The sequence below is a fragment of the Pteropus medius genome, unplaced genomic scaffold (genome assembly GCF_902729225.1).
Source record: "Pteropus medius unplaced genomic scaffold, Ma_sr-lr_union100, whole genome shotgun sequence".
Lineage (NCBI taxonomy): Eukaryota > Metazoa > Chordata > Mammalia > Chiroptera > Pteropodidae > Pteropus > Pteropus medius.
Genome location: NW_024351730.1, coordinates 18964330 through 18982315, shown reverse-complemented (window position 1 = coordinate 18982315; position 17986 = coordinate 18964330). Strand labels below are relative to the sequence as shown.

The following is a 17986-nucleotide window of genomic DNA, read 5'->3' as shown; positions in this document are numbered from 1 at the left end:
AAATAACAGTGCTTTGAAAAGTAGGTCTTTGCAAATTTTGAATTTTACTTCTGAAAACTTAAAGTGCGATACCTAAGGGTAATTCACTTTTTAATGTCCATCTTTTTTCCCCAGATTGTGAAAGTAAACTGATTTTATTCTTAATTTTTTTTTAATTTATTTATTTTTAAATTACAGTTGACATTCAAAATTATATTAGTTTTAGGTGTATAGCATAGTGGTTAGCCATTTATTATACATTGAAGTGATCCCCCAATAAGTCTAGTATCCATTTGACACCATACATAGTTATTACAGTACTATTGACTCTATTTCTCATGCTATACTAGATATCCTCATGACTGTTTTGCAACTGCCAATTTGTACTTAATCCCTTCACCCTTTTCACCCAGCCCCACAAACCCCCTCCTGTCTGGCAACCATCAAAATGTTCTCTGTATCTATGAGTCTCTTTTGGTTTTGTTTGTTTATTTATTTTGTTTTTTTGATTCCACATATAGGTGAAATCATATGGTATTTGTCTGACTTATTTCATTTAGCATAATACCATCTAGGTCCATCTATGTTGTCCCAACTAACAAGATTTCATTCCTTTTTTGGCCAAGTAATATTCCATTGTGTGTGTGTGTGTGTGTGTATGTATGTATGTATGTATGTATGTATGTATGTATGTATGTATGTGCGTGTGTATATATATCTCATACCTTCTTTATCCATTTGTCTATCAATGAACACATAGGTTGCTTCCATATCTTGGCTGTTGTAAATAATGCTGAAGTGAACATAGGGATGCATATATCTTTGCAAATTAGGGTTTTATATTCCTTTGGTTATGTACCCTCTTTGCTGATAGTTTTTTCTCATAAATGGATGCTGGATTTTGTGAAGTGTTTTTTCTGCATCTATTCATATGATTGTATGATTTTTATTCTTTATTTTGTTTATGTGGTATGTCATGTTAATTGATTTGTGGATATTGAACCAGCCTTGCATCCTAGGGATAAATCCCACTTGATCATGGTGTATGAGCTTTTTAATTTATTGCTAAATTCGGTTTGCTAGTATTTTGTTGAGGTTTCTTACATCTACATTCATCAGGGATATTGGTCTATAATTTTCTTTTTTTCTAATGTCTGTCAGGTTTGGATATCAGGTTAATGCTAGCCTTGTAAAATGAGATTAGGATCCTTCCTCAATTTTTTGGAATAGTTTGAGAGGGATAGGTGTTAATTCTTTGAATGTTTAGTAAAATTCACCTGTGAAACCATCTAGTCTAGGACTTTTATTTTTTGGGAGTTTTTTGATTACTGATTTGATTTCGTTAGTAGTTGTCAGTTCAGATTTTCTGTTTCTTCTTGATTCAAACTTGAAAATTGTATGTTTCTCAGAATTTGTCCATTTCTTCCAGGTTGTTCAGTTTGTTAATATATAAAAATTGTTCATACTATTTTTCCAAAATCTTTGTATTTCTGTAATGTCAGTTGTCATTTCTCTTTCATTTCTGATTTTATTTATTTGAGTCTTCTCTTTTTTTCTTGATAAGCTTAGTTAAAGGTTCATCAGTTTTATTATTTCAAAGAACCAGTTCTTGATTTCATTGAGTTTTGTAGTGTTTTTTTTTTCTTTTGACTGTTTTGTTTATTTGCTGTGATCTTTATTTCCTCTCATCTACTCACTTTGGGCTTTGTTTTTTTACTTCTTTTAGGTATAAAGTTAGATTGTTTATTTGAGATTTTTCTTGCTTATAGAAAAATTCATAGCCTGTGTTGCTATGAATTTCCCTCTTAGGATAGCTTTTACTACCATCGATTTATGGTCATTGTGTCTTCATTTTTGTTTCCCTCAAGGTATCTTTTGATTTCTTCCTTGATCTCATTGTTAACCCATTCATTGTTTAGTAGCATGTTATTTAGCCTCCATTTTTGTGCATATTTTGGTTTTCGTCATGTAATCAATATCTAGTTTTATACCATTGTGATCGGATGAGATACTTGATATGATTTTAGTCTTACATTTATTGAGACTTCTGTTGTGGCCTAATATGTGGTCTGTCCTGAAAAATGTACATGATCACTTGAAAAGTATGTATTATGCTGCTTTGGGGTCACATGTCCTAAAAATATCAATTAAATAGATCTGGTAATGTGTCTTTTAAGACCACTCTTTCCTTGTTGATTTTCTGTCTGGGTGATCTATTCATTGATGTAAGTGGGGTATTAAAGGCTCTGACTGTTTCTGTATTATCGTTGATCTCTTCCTGTATGTCTGTCAATATTTGCTTTATATATTTAAGTGCTTCTATGTTGGATGCATAAATGTTTACAAGGGTTATGTCCTCTTGTTGGATTGATTTCTTTATCATGAAATACCTTCTTTGTCTCATTATAGCCTTTGTTTTAAAGTCTGTTTTGTCTGACATAAGCATTGCTACCCCAGCTTTCTTTTTATTTTCATTTGCATGAAATATCTTTTTTCATCCCTTTACTTTCTGTCAGTGTGTGTCTTTCATTCTGAAGTGGGTCTCTTGTAAGCAGCATATGTATAGGTCTTGTTTTCTTATCCATCCATCCACCCTGATGTTTTCCCTTGGTGCATTTAATCCATTTATATTTAAAGTAATTACCAACCAGTATGTATGTTGTTATTACCATTATATCAATTATTTTCTGATTATTTTGTAGTTCTCTTTTTGTTCTTTTGCTCTCATCTATGTTCATAACTTTTTGAAGTTTTGTGTTTAGATTTCTTTCTCTTTGTTTCTTCTGTATATCTTGTGGATTTTTGGTTTGTGGGTCCCATGTGCTTTTATATACCAACCTATGCTTATAGCAGTCTATTCTAAAGTCACTACCATTTTTACTCACCCACTCCACGTTTATGTTTTTGTCATTATTTTTTACTTCTTTTGTGTGTGTGTGTTTGTGTGTATTTCTTAATTTACTATTGTAATTACACATGATCTTTCTACTTTTGTCTCTTAACCTTTATACTAGCTTTATAATTGGTTGATCCACTGCTTTTATTACGTGCTTGCCTTTGTCAGTGAGAATTTTTCTTTCCTATACTTTTTCATTCATATTTTTGATCTTTTTTTTCTTCATAAGAAGTTTCTTTAACATTTCTTATAGTACTGAGTTGGTGGTGATGAACCTCGTTAGATTTTTCTTGTGTGGGAAGCTCTTAACCTGTCCTTTAGTAATTTTCTTTTACAACTTGTCCATAGCTGTATGTCATACTAGATTTTTTTCTTAATTGAAAAGAATTTTAAGTAAATAGTTTATATTTTAATTGTATTTCTTTTGCAGAGGAAAAATTAGTGGTAAATCTGAATATACCTCTGGGAGATCCTTTGCAGCCAACAAGAGTAAAGGACCCAGAAACAAGAAAGATGATTCTCATGGGTAAGATTAGAGATGATATTGAAAAGACTTAATTTAACAGCTAGAAAGGATGAACTGCTGATTTAATGACAGGCCTGTCTGCTTTCTCTTTCTCTTCCTAGCTCTTTCAGAGCCAAAGCACAGTGGAGGGTCTAATTCCAGTAAGCAGCTATATGAGGATTACTCTGGGGGAGCACTGATGGCAAACAACTTACAGGGGACATACAGTCCCATGCATTTGTCCTCTGGGATAGAAATACTACCATCAGGAATATTGCCTTTCCCAATTGGTTCCAGGCCTTCTTTGACCAGGAAACATGGGGACAAGGACTGCTTATGGGGAATTGTAGCAAGTTAGCTGGCAGACACCAGGATACACTCTTACTATGAGACCAAGAGGGGATTATGGGCAGGATTTAGATAGCCTTCTTGACAGTGAGATGCCAATGTACCTGGAACATGAAACCTTTGTAGGGATGACTGGTAAGGGTATCAGTCAGCCAAACAAATGCCACACTTAACCTTAGGGCTGGCAAAAGGTCCTAGAATCCTCCTTCTGTATTAATAGGGATTAAATATTTAGTGTCTAGATGACCATGGGAGGTCTCGGAGAATGTGCTGTAGTGGGTGGGAGTAAGTGTGAGACTATTTACCAACCAGGCAATATTTCTATATAGGAAATATTTAAATGTTTTAACAACTCTTATGACTATGCCAGTGAGTATTCATGATTGTTTATCCTGAGGACAAGTAGGTCAAGCTAGAGAGGCAGTAATGGTATTCACACTTAAAATTTTGGCTGTGAATTTGGTTCCATCTTACTTCTTCAGTAACAAAGTTATTTCTATATTTAGGTTATTTGGTAGCAGAGGTATAAGTACATAGAATTTTGTTTAGTATAATGTCTTAATTAAAAACATTGCTATACTGTACCAGGTTTGAAAAGTTATGAGTGTTGTTAGGATGTTAGGAGTTCATCACTTTGTCTGTTTCATGAGTCTGTGTATTTTCTATATCCTGTAATATGTGGGATTACTAAAACTCCCAAGTATCCAAGGAAACAGAAGCTGATGATAGAAGAATGTATTAATTATAGAATTAGAAAGATTTGTAAGTAAAGGGAAATTAAAAAGGGAGATAGTAATTTGTGAGCAATAGTTAGAACTCTGGTTACTTAGAGCTTTTACCTGATAAATAAAAATCTTGTTATTTAATAATAAGTCAAACAAACCCCCCAAAAATCTGTCAGCATGATGATAATACATTTGTATTGTGGGCCATATTCATCTTTTTAAAGATATGGAATTCTTTCTTATCTCTTAGCTACTTTTGTTTTTCATTTGATCTTTAATGGAAATAATAATATGCCGTTATTATTTTTCATAGCTAAGATTTACCTACTTCTTACTTTGTGCCAAGGTTTTAAATACTTCATACAAATTAACTCATTTGATATTTACAACTCAAATATAGATGAACTATTATTATCACATTTTATAGAAAAGGAAATGGAGGCACAAAAAGAGAAGATAAGTAACTTGGTTAAGGTTACACAGTTTGTTAGACAAAGACAGAATTTGACTCTGGCATTCTAGCTCCCAAGTCAATGATCTTAATCGCTCTTGTCTTTCTGAGGCAGGTTTATATCTAAAAATAACTATTATAATTAAGTATGTATATATTATATCATTGAGCACTGTCATTGCTGTTGTTTTATATTTATCTTTAATATTTTCCCCTTAGATCTTTTAAGGCCACGAGATACATATCAATTTTCAGTTGAGCATGGTGAGTTGAAAGTATATAAAACATTGGATACACCCCTTTTTTCTACTGGAAAATTGGTATTAGGGCCACATCAAGAAAAGGGAAAGCAGCATGTTGGCCTAGATACATTGGTGAGTATATTTCCCCATATATTTATGTTTTGCTATTGGTACAGTTCTGCATTATTGGAAATGATGAGGCATTAAAAATGTTATTTCCTCAGAAATAATATTTTATTACCATAGTGTACAGATAATCTTTTTGTTAAATCTGTTTAGAGACAGTCAACCAGTGGTTATTCAAAAGTTCCTTTTCTGTGTGTAGCCTTGAGATTCAGGTTAAGGAATAGTCTTTACTTAAAAGAATCTTGGAATATAGGTTCACACAGAAATCATTAGAATTTTAGAACTGGAGGGAATTATTGAGATTAAGTCTAAATCTCATTTCTTCCACCATGAAGTTTAGCAATAAAGAGGTTAAAAGACTTCTTCAAAATCATGTAACTAGTTAGCAGACTGAGGACTAGGAGCTAGTTGCATCAATAAGTACTAAATAATATATTACCATTTGTAGTAGTATTACTGGTTGAAGTTATAATGAGATTCAAGGTGAGTCAGTCTCTCTCTGTCTCTCTGACTTTCACTGGAGACACACACGCAGTGTTGGTTTGATATATATGTAATATTTCTGCATTTTGAATTGGAAAATTATAGAATCCGAAAATCACCAAATTTTAAGAATATTTAATATTATACCAGCATTTAAAAAATGTTACACCTAATGCATATCGTTCATTAATTGACATTTCAGGAACCTATGAAGTCATGGGTTACTGGGAATATCACATTCAAAACAATTCTTTTTAATGACAAAATTAAAGGAAGCTGAAAAAGAGCAAGCATGGGGACCCTTGAATTTATATTAACAATGAGGGGCAAATTGAGGCAAGAAAAGGGAAAGGTACACATGAGAGTCAAAGAGTAAGTTATTACTACACCAGTATAACTAGAATCCAGATTTAAAATATTTTAAAATATTCTTAATACAATATTAAAATGTCATAGATCTCCAGGTGTTATTAAAAGTAAAAACAACACATTTAACTAAAGTAATAGATGATCCCTGTGTAATCATTAAGGAACAATTAATAGTGAAGATAAGCATTATGAAATGTCATGGATGAACTATAATGCCTTTATTGTACAAAAGGAAATTTGAATAATAAAGAGTTTAACATGGCCAGTAGTCAAAGGAATCCACATTAAAAACAAAGGGTACTTTATAATTATTGAATTAATAGAAATTACTAGAAAAATATCTGTACCCCTTGACCTATCAATCTCACTTCGGAAAATTTTCCTAGGAAAATAAATTAAAAGTTAGGGCGGCTGAAGATAGGTAGTTATTTATTGTAACATTGACAGTAATTGCAAAAATTAGAAACCATTGAAATGTGCTGCAGGAAGAAAATGGTTATTTTTATATTTTTACTTAGTAATGAGATAAACTATTATCTGATAATAAGCAGTTATTTAGCACTTACATATTCTAGCTACTGTATTAGCATTTTTATATTAGTTTAAGCATATATTATTTTGAAGGATAGACATAAGGAAGACTTTTAGTATAAACATTATAGCAAACTGCATGATAAAAATTCTGTTTTTTTCTGATTAGAATTTAAAAATGAAAATGACAGAAACTTTAAGGAACTGTAGAAAAATCACGTTACTAGGTGATTATAGGTGATTTTTACTTCTAAATATTGCCTTTAAATTTTTATAATGAAAATTGGTTAAAGTTTTTTTTTTAACAAGGGGAGTATTTTTACATTTTTAAAACATGAAACACATTTTTAAATATATGCTTTTGAGAAACAAATAAAAAGGACAAGGTTTAGAGCCAGCTAGGTCATTAACTCTTGCCTTCAAATTCAGTGCTGGAGAATCTGTATGAGAGAGAGAGAAGCGGTAGTAGATTTGTTATGATCAATCGTAGAATTAACAGATTAATTATGGGAGCTCTCCCAGGAGACAAGAAATTAAGAAATGGAAAATATAAAAGTTAAGTAATGTGAAGAACAGGAAAAAACAAAACAAAACAGGAGAAGAGAGAAAAAACCCAAATGAGCAAAGAGTAGGAATATTTGAAGATTAGACAATAAACGTTCCAGAACTAAAAAGCAAAAAAGTTTCAGCAACACACTAAGAGGAAACAGTTTCTTAGAGAAATGTCTAATTTTAGGCCTGAGGCTGAGCTTGGAATATTTTTATCATTCTTGGTAGCAAACTACCAAAGACCATTAGGAATTTGTAAGACTGCTACACAAAGAAAAACCAATTCATCAATGTTGGAGAATTCTAGAAAGCCAACTTATTTTGACAAGTATGGTAAATAAAGGGAAATAAACATTTATTCTGCCTTTCTCATATAAACTGTAGTATTAGTTAACCAAATAATAGACGAGGGGAAGTTTACTATTTGTAACCCCTGATAAACTATTAGATCTAGGCATTGAGCATCAATGTCTGCTAACATCTAAAAAGAGTACAACCAGATATTATGTGCCTCCCAATGGAAGAATACAAAAAATATCTATGAAGTAGTCTTGCCTCCCCTACCTCTGTATAAACAACAACAACAACAACAACAACAAAACCAAAAACCCAGAAAAAAACATGAATTTGATCAAGTCTCTAGATCTAACTATCAACTTACAGGAAATAAAGAATAACAGACCTTTCAAATGACACTCTGGGGTTGTAATCAGCAAAATCCATCTGTGCACAGATTTTTACCAACAAATTTTGCTGCTTGATTTCTTTAATAAATAAGCTGCAGAGAATAAAAAAGAGATACCTAGGAGGTATCTCTTGCTTGCACTATTGACATTTTGGATAATTTTTTGTTGTAGCGGGGCTGTTCTGTGCAATGTAGGATGTTTAGAAGCATCACTAGCCTCTATCCACTTGATTCTAGTAGTACTCCTCTACTCATGAGAATTAAAACTGTCTCCAGACATTGTCAGTTGTCCCCTGAGGGGCAAAATCATGTTCAAATTGAGAACGACTACAGATTCAGTGATTTAAGACTCTTAACTTGGATCCCAATTCAAAAAAAACTCTTAAAAATATGACATTTAATAGATTTTGGAAATTCAGATACTGACTGGGTATTCGATATTAAATATTCATTTTTAGGTTTGCTGACAGTGTTGTCATTTTTAAAATGCACCTTGATCTCTCAGTACACTCTACAATACTTACAAATGATTTATGATGCTGAGCAGCATTTATTTCAAAATAATATGGAATGGGGGAAGTAGAGAGACTGAATAGGGCTGGTTGTTGGTGTTAGATATTCATGGGAATTTATCACTATTGTGTCTTTCAAAAAACCTTAGCAAAATATTTGCGGAAATGGGGAGTGGTGTATGTAGAGAGCCAAACTTAATAGATAAAGAAAAATCACCAAGAAATATATATGTTTGATTTTCTGGGTAGTGCTGTTTGTTACTTCTTATCTTAAATTGAGGAAAAAATTTTTGACAGTAAAAAAAATTTGTTTTATGAAATTGTAAAAATACCTTAAAAATGACTCCAAGGACTTTTTTTCCACTTAGGGAATTAGTATATATAGTGGTTAAGAACATGAATTCTGGAATCAAAATACCTGAGTTCATATCTTTGAAAAGTTATACTCCTCTGCACCTCATTTTCTTCATCTGTGAAAAGTTGTTAAAATAGTACCGGTCTCACTGGTAGGTGCATGTATTAAATGGCTCATTTTACAAAATAGTAAGAAAAAACGGAGGAGCAGGAGGAATAATTCTTAATGATTGAATCGCATAATTTGAGTCTCAGTGTTTGAAAGCCTTACATTTTTTGTTTAGTTGTCTCCCAAAAGTAGATCATTGCCAGGGTGCTTTTGTATAAAAAATATAAAATTTGCCATGTTTGAATATGGAAGCTTAAATGACTGAAAGTTAGATTTATGCATTTTTATTTTCTCGATGCTTATTTAAATGTTGATGATTTTTTGCTTTTTTTGCTTTTTGTCTTTTGATTTATCAGTCAGATTGTGTTACATGTCCCAACATGAGACTTTTAAGGAGGTATACATAATACCTAGCTATTTTTCCAGTATAGCTAAGTGATACTCTTTACAGTGGTTCTAAATTTTCATAAGCCAGTAAATAATAGGGAAGAATGAAAGAAATTTCTTTTTTATTAGTATTCTCTTACTGCTTTAACAAATTACCATAAATGTAGTGACTTAAAACAACACCCATTTATTATCTCATAGTTATGTAGGTTAGAAGTGCAGTGGGCTTAGCTGAGTGCTCTGTTTAGGGTATCACAAAACTGGAATCAAGATGTTGGCAGATCTGTGTTCCTCTCTGGCAGCTCTTATGATGAATCTGCTTTCAAGTTCACTCAGGTTGTTGGCAGAATTCAATTCCATGTGGTTGTAGGTCTGAGGTTTCAGTTTCCTCATGGGTTATTGGCCAGGGTCCTTCTCAGCTTTTAGAAATAGCCTATGTTCCTTGGTTCATGGCTGTCTTATCTTCAATGCTAGCAACACTACAGATCCTTCTCATACTTCAAATTTCTTTAACTTCTCTGCTTCGAGCAGGAAAAATTCTCCATTCGAAGAGCTTATGTTATTAGATTGGCCCCATCTAGATAATCTAAGATAATCTTTCCATCTCAAGGTCTCATTTGCTATGTGTCATAACAAATTCTGGAGATTAGCGCATGGACATCTTTCAAAGGCAGTTATTCCACCTACCACATTTAAGTTTCTTACGAGTATAGTTGTTCCATTTAAGATGAGATTTAAATTTTTGATTTTAATTTTTAATTTTACAGGTTTTTTATGTTGACTTTGGTGACCTTTTATGTACTTTACATGAAACACCTTATATAGTAACAACTGGAGATTCATTCTATGTTCCTTCAGGTAAGAATAATTAAAGATATTTTCTGTCTCAAGGTTAAATATTTATATAGTTGCTCATGAGTACTATAAAAATGGAAGCCACAGTGGTTAAAATGAAGCGTTATGTGACTGATGCCAAAGAAATTTGGTATATTTTTCTTTTAATTTAAATTAAGTATATTAGTTTTTCATACATGAAAGTTGAACTAGAGTTGTTTTTTGCTGAGTATAAAAATATTTAGTTACAAAATATATTGTTATATTCAGGGTAGAAGGAAAATTATTTCCCTTGTATTATCTCAAGAACACTATGTAGTCAAACAATTTTTAGTAGGTTATTTTAAACACAAAATAGTATGCTTCATCAGTTATTGATCAGATAAATAGGATTTTAGTTTGTTCATTTGTTCATTCATTCAACAAATATGACTGCGATTTTACCAAGCATTGCTCTGAGAGTGCGGGATACATCAAAAAAAGTGGGCAAAAAATCTCTGCCCTAATGGAACATACATTCTGATGAACATAGAATAATAATAGCTATATTTATGTAGTCCTTTGTACATGCCAGCCCTGTTATGTACATTTTACATTTATTAACTCAATTAATCTTAGTATGTATCAATTTCTAATATATAGGAAGTCACAGTTTGGTACTCAATGGTATAAACCTGCCTTATATGTATTATCCATCTGTATTTCACTCTTGCTTTTATTTATTATGTAACATTTAAGAGTAGCATTTGCCTTCCTTTAACTTTGAGATTTTATTTTACTTAACATTTTACCTTTTATACTTAGCTATATATGTATATGTCTGGATTAGGAGAATCCACAGCAGTTCCAAAGACCCTAATAACCATTGGGTTCAGAGATTTTCCCTTCCTTGTCTAATAAATACATCTTTGTATTCATCATCATAATGATGTGAAATTTACCTTATGTAGATCACAGGTGGTGGTTAACTCTTGAATTTTTTTAATAAATAAGTTACTTTGGGTTAGATGAATCAATTTTTGGTACTATATACTTTAATTGTCTTAGTGATGGATAAACATTTAATCGAAAAATATGATTCTCATGGAAATAATTTTATTTTCTTATCGCTTTACTTCTAGGTAATTATTACAACATCAAAAATCTCCTGAATGAGGAAAGTGTTCTTCTCTTTACTCAGATAAAAAGATAAAAGATGAAGCACAGTTTAAATACATGTATATATATATACATATACATATATAGACATATATAACAGTTTTTGCATTTGGGACATTGAGTTTGTAATTATTTGTGATGTTTTAAAATAAAAATTTTATTTAGTTTTTGTATACTTATATCTGATAAACATTTCAAACTCCTATATGTGTCTTCTGATTTTTCCACAAATATACACAAAGCTTGTAGTGATACCTGTATTCATATTATAATAACATAAAAAGAATACAAAAATCACTGCTTCCATAGTGAAATATAGGACATTTCTTTGTCAAAAGAGATATGATTATTATTTTCATTTATTTAAAAAAAAATTCCAAATACTAGTTTTAAGACACTAATTAAAATAATACAGTAATAGAGAACTTTGGTAAATGATACATCTGTATTACTTTCCTAGGGCCGTCATAACAAAATAGTACAGAGTGGATGGCTTAAAACAACAAAAATTTATTGTCTCACAGTTTTGGAGGCTAGAAGTCTGAAATCGATATGTTGTCAGGGCCATACTCTCTGAGACCTGTAGATATCACAATAATGCTTCTGCTTAGAAACTATCTTTCGATTAACAAGAGAGTCAGTGTGAAAAGATCATTACAGAATGACTCAGGCTTCTAAATGTCACCATGCACTAAAGATATGTAGAAAACTAAAGAGATATAGGGAGCAAAATGGTTAAATGTCAGAAACAAATTGCTAGCAGCTGTTCCTGAATTTAAGTATTCTCATTATTAACCCGAAAATCTTAGTTCCATTTGTCAGAATTGTAATTCAACAGTGTACTTGAAATTTTGCTTTTATTTTAAAAAATGTAGATGTTTTACTTTTCATGTGAACCTTGCTAGGATATTGTCTATTGTATTTCCCAATGTCTCCATAAGAAGTTTCTGAGTTTGATATATGAATGAACTTTTTATCACTAGAGAAATTGATATACTTGTTTTCCCAAGTCAAGAGTTATGTGATTGGATGTGTTTCCATGTTTACCTAGACTGGCCAAAATTTGGTCAGTCATCTGCAATGGCTTGATTGTGTTTTTAAAGTGAAACATTTATTTTATTGATATAATTACATATAGTAAATGCATAGATCTCAAGTACAGTTCAATGAGTTTTTAATAAGCACTTCTTACACCTAAGTAAACCACAAAATTTTTGTCACTCTCGGAAGTTCCTTCCTATTCTGTCCAAATCATTTTCTACCAACTCATTTTTACCTTGTAGACCACTATTCTATTTATCACTGTAGATAGGTTTTACTTGTTCTATAACTTTATATAAATGGACTTATAAAATATACTTTTATTCAGCAAATGTCTAAGATTCACCTGTATAGTATGTATAGCAATTGGTGTTTATGTTGTATTACTGAGTGGTATTCCATATAAATATACCACTTTGTTTTACTCTTAATGGACATTTGGGTTATTTCCTGTTTTGAGCTCTTATGAGTATAGCTGCTATGTTTATTCTTGTTGTCTAATGGACATATGTTTTCATTTTTGTTGGGTTGATATGTGTGATGGAATTGCTTGGTTAAAGTATGGTTAATGTTATGTGTATTGTTAATGTTATGAGAAACTGCCAAACATGTTTCCAAAACGATTATATCATTTTTAATTTGCTCCGACCAGCAAATTATGTGAATTGCAGTTGCTTCACATCTTTGTCAACATTTGGCGTTACTAGTATTTAATTTTAGCCATTCCAGTGGGTTTGAAATGATATTTCTTTAGGGAGATACAGGTTTTATGTTATGGTTACCTTTTATGTATTGTTTTATGATCTATCTCAAATTAATTTCTTTTTTATAGTGTCAGAGGTCAAGGTCAGATGATTTTCTTATATAGATGACTAGTTGTCTCTGTTGAAAAGTTATCCAAGTGCTGTGATTCTTTTAATTTTGTTCAAGAGTTTCAAGATTGCTTTGACCATTGTAGGTCCTTTGCATTTGCATCTAAATTTCAAAATTAGCTTCTCAATATTTACCATAATCCTTCTGGGGTTTGACTGGGATTGCACTGAATCTTTAGATAAATTTGGGAAGAATTGTCATCTGAATCAATGTTATATACTCTTCAGTGAATGATCTTCTCTCTCCATTTATCTATATCTTAATTTCTCGATATTATTTCATAGTTTCAAAATAGAACTGTTGCCCATCTTTTGTTAAACTTATTACTAGGCATTGCAATGGTTTTGATGCTGTGGTAAATTATATTCTTTCTCTAATTTCATTTTTCAGGTTTTCGTTGGTAATATATAGAAGTACAGTTGATTTTTATATGCAGTCATGAGCCACATAATGACATTTCAGTTAATGATGAACCACTTATACTACGATGGTCCCATAAGATTAGAATGGAACTGAAAATTTCCTGTCAGCTAGGAAATTTCATGTGTTTGTGGTGGTGTTGGTAATGTTTGTGTAAACCTACTATGCTGCCAGTCATATAAAAGTATAGCACATACAATTATGTACAGTGTATAATACTTGATAATAAATGACTATGTTACTGGTTTTTTTATATACTATACTTTTATTGTTATTTTAAATTTTATTTTTTCTAAAAAAAGGTTTGCTATAAAACTATGACAAGTTACATAGGTAGAAACCTCTTCTGTTTACCACGTCTGTTGATTGCATCATTTCCTGTTGTGCTTGATTTAATGTTTTGTTGTTTTATGCAGTAACATGCTGTACAGGCTTGTAGCCTACAAACAATAGGGTATAGCTTAGGTGTGTAGTAGGTTATACCATCTGAGTTTGTGCAAGTACACTATGATGTTTGCACAGTGATGAAATATCCTAATGATGCATTCCTCAGAATGTATCCTAATCATTGTCGTGAATAACTGTATTCAATTCATATTCTGTGACATTGCTACATTCAGTCATTAATTCTTTATTTTTAATTGCTCTATGAATGTATTCTATATATACATCACATAAAGACTTATTGACTTCTTTTTTTTTTCAGTCTTCATGCCTTTTCTTTTTCTTGACTTACTATACTGGCTAGGACCTCCAACAAAGTGTTGTGTAGAAAGGGAGCAGTCATCCTGTCTTATGCTGAATCTTTGTTTCAATATTTCACCCCGAAGTATAACGTTGGCTATAAACTTTCATAGATTTGTAAAATTAGATTGAGGAATTCTTTGTATTTCTAGTTTGATGACATTTTTAACAAAATCAATCTATATGTGCCTATTGAAATGATCATATGGTTTTCTCATTTGGTGAATTACATTTTTTTCCCTTTAAAATTTAATCTTTCCTTGCATTTCCCACTTGGATGTGATGTACTATTTTATTTATAGATTATTGTATTCAGTTCCTTGATATTTTGTTAAGGTTTTTTTGGTGTGTGTGTTTAGCCCTTGAAGAAATAATGATCTATGGGTTTTTTTGTTGTTGTTGTTATGACATTGTCAAGTGTTGGTATCAAGGTATACAGGCCTTACAAAATAAGTTAGAAACTGTTTCTTTTTGTAATCTCTGGGAGAGTTTATATAAAATCGGTAATATATCCTTCTCAAATGTTAAAAAAAATGTTAGAAAAAAATGAAACCATTTAGTCCTGGGGTTTTCTTATGAGAAGGTTTTAAGTTAGGCTTTAACTTCTTTAATAAGTATCAGAGTATTCAGATTTCTTGTCTCTTTAGTTTTGGTAAATTTAGTTTTTGAAGAATTTGTCTATATCTAAATTTTCAACTTGATTTGCATACAATTCATAATATTTTCTCAACAGCTTTCTTGAGATTTCACATGGTAATATACTTAATATGAAAATGCTTAGTACAGTATCTGGAGCACAAATTATGCTATATAATTATTTTTTTCTTTTTTTCTTGGTCGATTTTGCTAAGCTTTTATCAGTTTTGTTGCTCTTAAAAAATAATTAACTTTTGGTTTCATTGATTTTTTTTTCTCCATTGCCTTTCTGTTTCTATTTCATTGATTTTTGCTCTTTATAATTTACTGCATACTTACATTAGGTTTGATTTGCTCTTTTTTTCTCTAGCTTCTTAAGGTGGATGCTCAGATCATTTATGAATATTCTTCCTTTCTAATGCAGCCATTATTGTCTTTGAATTTGAAATTTGCCTCTTATAGAAAGGATCTTGAGTTTTTAAATTCCAGTCTATCAATCTTTGCCTTTCAATTGGAATGTTTAATTCCATCACTTTTATTGCAAATATTGATGCAGATACATGGAAAAAATATGAAGCAAGAGCACTTTCTTACACCATATACAAGAATAAACTCAAAGTGTATTAAAGATTTATAAGTAGGACATGAAACCATAAAGCTAGAAGAAAACATGGGCAGTAAACTGTCTGACATTGCTCTTAGTAACATTTTTTTTGGATATGTCTCCTTAGGGAAGGGAAACAAAAAATAAATAGGACTACATCAAACTAAAAAGATTTTGCACAGCAAAGAAAACCAACAAAATGAAAAAACCTACTGAATGGTAGAGCACATTTACCAATGATACGTCTGATAAGGGGTTAATATCCATAATTTATCACTCATACAAAACACCCAAAAAACCAAAAGTCTAGTTACAAAATGGGCAAAGGACCTGAATAGACCTTTCTCCAAAGATAAACAGATGGCCAATAGACATATGAAAAGATGCTCAATGTCACTAATCGTCAGAGAAATGCAAAGTAAAACCACAATGAGATATCGTCTCACACCTGTCAGAATGGCCATCATCAATAAATTAATAAGCAAGTGTTGGTGAGGATGTGGAGAAAAGGGAACCCTTATGTGTTGTTGGTGGGATTGCAAATTGGTGCCACTACTATGGAAAACTGGAGGTTCCTCAAAAAGTTAAAAATAGAGCACTGTATGACCCCACAATTCCACTTCTGAGTATTTATGTGAAGAAATCCAAAACACGAATTCGAAAAGATATATGTACACCTATGTTCACTGCAGCATTACTTAGAATAACTAAGATATGGAAGCAACCTAAGTGCCCATCAATAGATAATTGGAAAGTGGTACACATACACAATGGAATATTACTTGGCCATAAAAAAGAATGAAATTTTACTATTTGTGACAACACGGATAGATCTAAAGGGTGTTATGCTAAGTGAAATAAGTCAGAGAAAGACAAATGCCATATAATTTTACATGTGGAATCTAAAGAACACAATAAAACAAACATAGATAACAGAGAAGAAACCAATGGTTGCCAGATGGGAAGGAAGTTGGGGGATCGGATGAAAAAGCTGAAGGGATTAGGAGTACGAATTGGCAATTGTAAAATAGTCACGGGAATGTAAAATACAGCATAGGGAATATAGTCAATAATATTGTAATAGCTATGGTGAGTATTAAACTTAATCATGGGGGGTCACTTTGTAAGATATAAATGTTTAACCACTGTGCTGTATACCTGAAACTAATATAATTTTGAATGTCAACTGTAATTGAAAATAAAATCACATTTAATGTAGATATTGGTAAGATTGCATTTCTTCCATTTTTCTGTTTGTCTCATGGTTTTTTTTTTGTCATTTCTTTGTTTCTTCCTGCCTTATTTTGGTTAGACAATCCATTTTCAATCTTATGAATTTATATTTTTTGAGTTATTAGTGGTTGCTATAGAGAGTTTTTTTTATTCATCTTAATTTTATCAGTCTCGGTTACGTTACTACAGATTTCATTTTGGTAAAATACAGTAACTGCATCTGTGTAGCTTCATTTATTTTCTCTTAATTTGTACTATCACTTGTATACATGACATCATTATAATATGTGTATATTTGATTATGTATATTTATATATCCCAACAATTTGGTGTTATAATTATTGCTTTGAATTATCTTCTTTTTTGATTAAGAGAATAAAGTGTGTGTGAGTATATATATATTTATTATCTTTGCTACTCTCCTCCCTGTGTATCTAACTTACCATCTGGCATATCTGGGAATGTTTATATTTTTACTTCATTTCTGAATGATAGATAGCTTTATTTGATATACAATTCTAGATTTACCTTGTGTTTTGTTCCAGTGCTTTTGACTATGTCCTTCGGTTGCCTCTGTCCTTCATTATTTCTGATGAGAAGTTCACTGTTAATCATATTGTTGTGATAAGTCATTTTTTATGGGTCCTTTGAAAATGTTTTGTCTTTTATCATTTTAACTGTGATGTCTCTAGATGTCATTCTCTTTGTATTTATTTTACTAGAGATTTGGTGAGCTATTTACCTCTGAATGTTAATGTTTTAACCCATTTCTTATTTGCCTGAAGTGGTGTGCTGCAGTGTTTATACCAAGATAATTCTCGGATTACAATCCTAACCTTACTCCCAAAGTTTGCCACAAAATATCTTGCTATTATTATTGTTGCATTGCTCTAATATATGGAGAGTCTTTGGAAACAAATGACATCATTCTATTTATAGCATTCTGTTTTTAGTAGTGGTATTTTCATTTACAAAATATTTAATTCTCAATCACTGGAAATGTCAAATCTTAGAAAATGTAGCATTCCTGCTCGGTATGTTAAATTAATGCTGGCAGCGATCTGAACTTTTTTTTTTTCTAAATGGGAAAAGGGTCAAATCAAATTTGGAAAGTTTGGGGCTATTTATTACTCATTTTTTTTTTCCTCTTTTTCATTCTCTTTAATCCTCTGACCCTCACTACATATATGTT

The 17986-nt window shown here is 31.4% G+C and overlaps 1 protein-coding gene across 2 annotated transcripts in view; it reads left to right on the top strand.

Moving 5' to 3' along the window:
- The window catches only part of CENPC (centromere protein C), a 67774-nt gene extending 54989 nt beyond the window's left edge, over positions 1–12785 (top strand). For both annotated transcript variants that reach the window (XM_039845340.1, XM_039845341.1), the window contains 4 exons: positions 3306–3401; positions 5124–5278; positions 10019–10109; positions 11207–12785. In XM_039845340.1, the coding sequence (XP_039701274.1) occupies positions 3306–3401; positions 5124–5278; positions 10019–10109; positions 11207–11277 (413 nt within the window). In that variant the 3' untranslated portion in view covers positions 11278–12785. The remainder of the gene's footprint in view (positions 1–3305; positions 3402–5123; positions 5279–10018; positions 10110–11206) is intronic.
- Positions 12786–17986: the final 5201 nt, after the last annotated feature.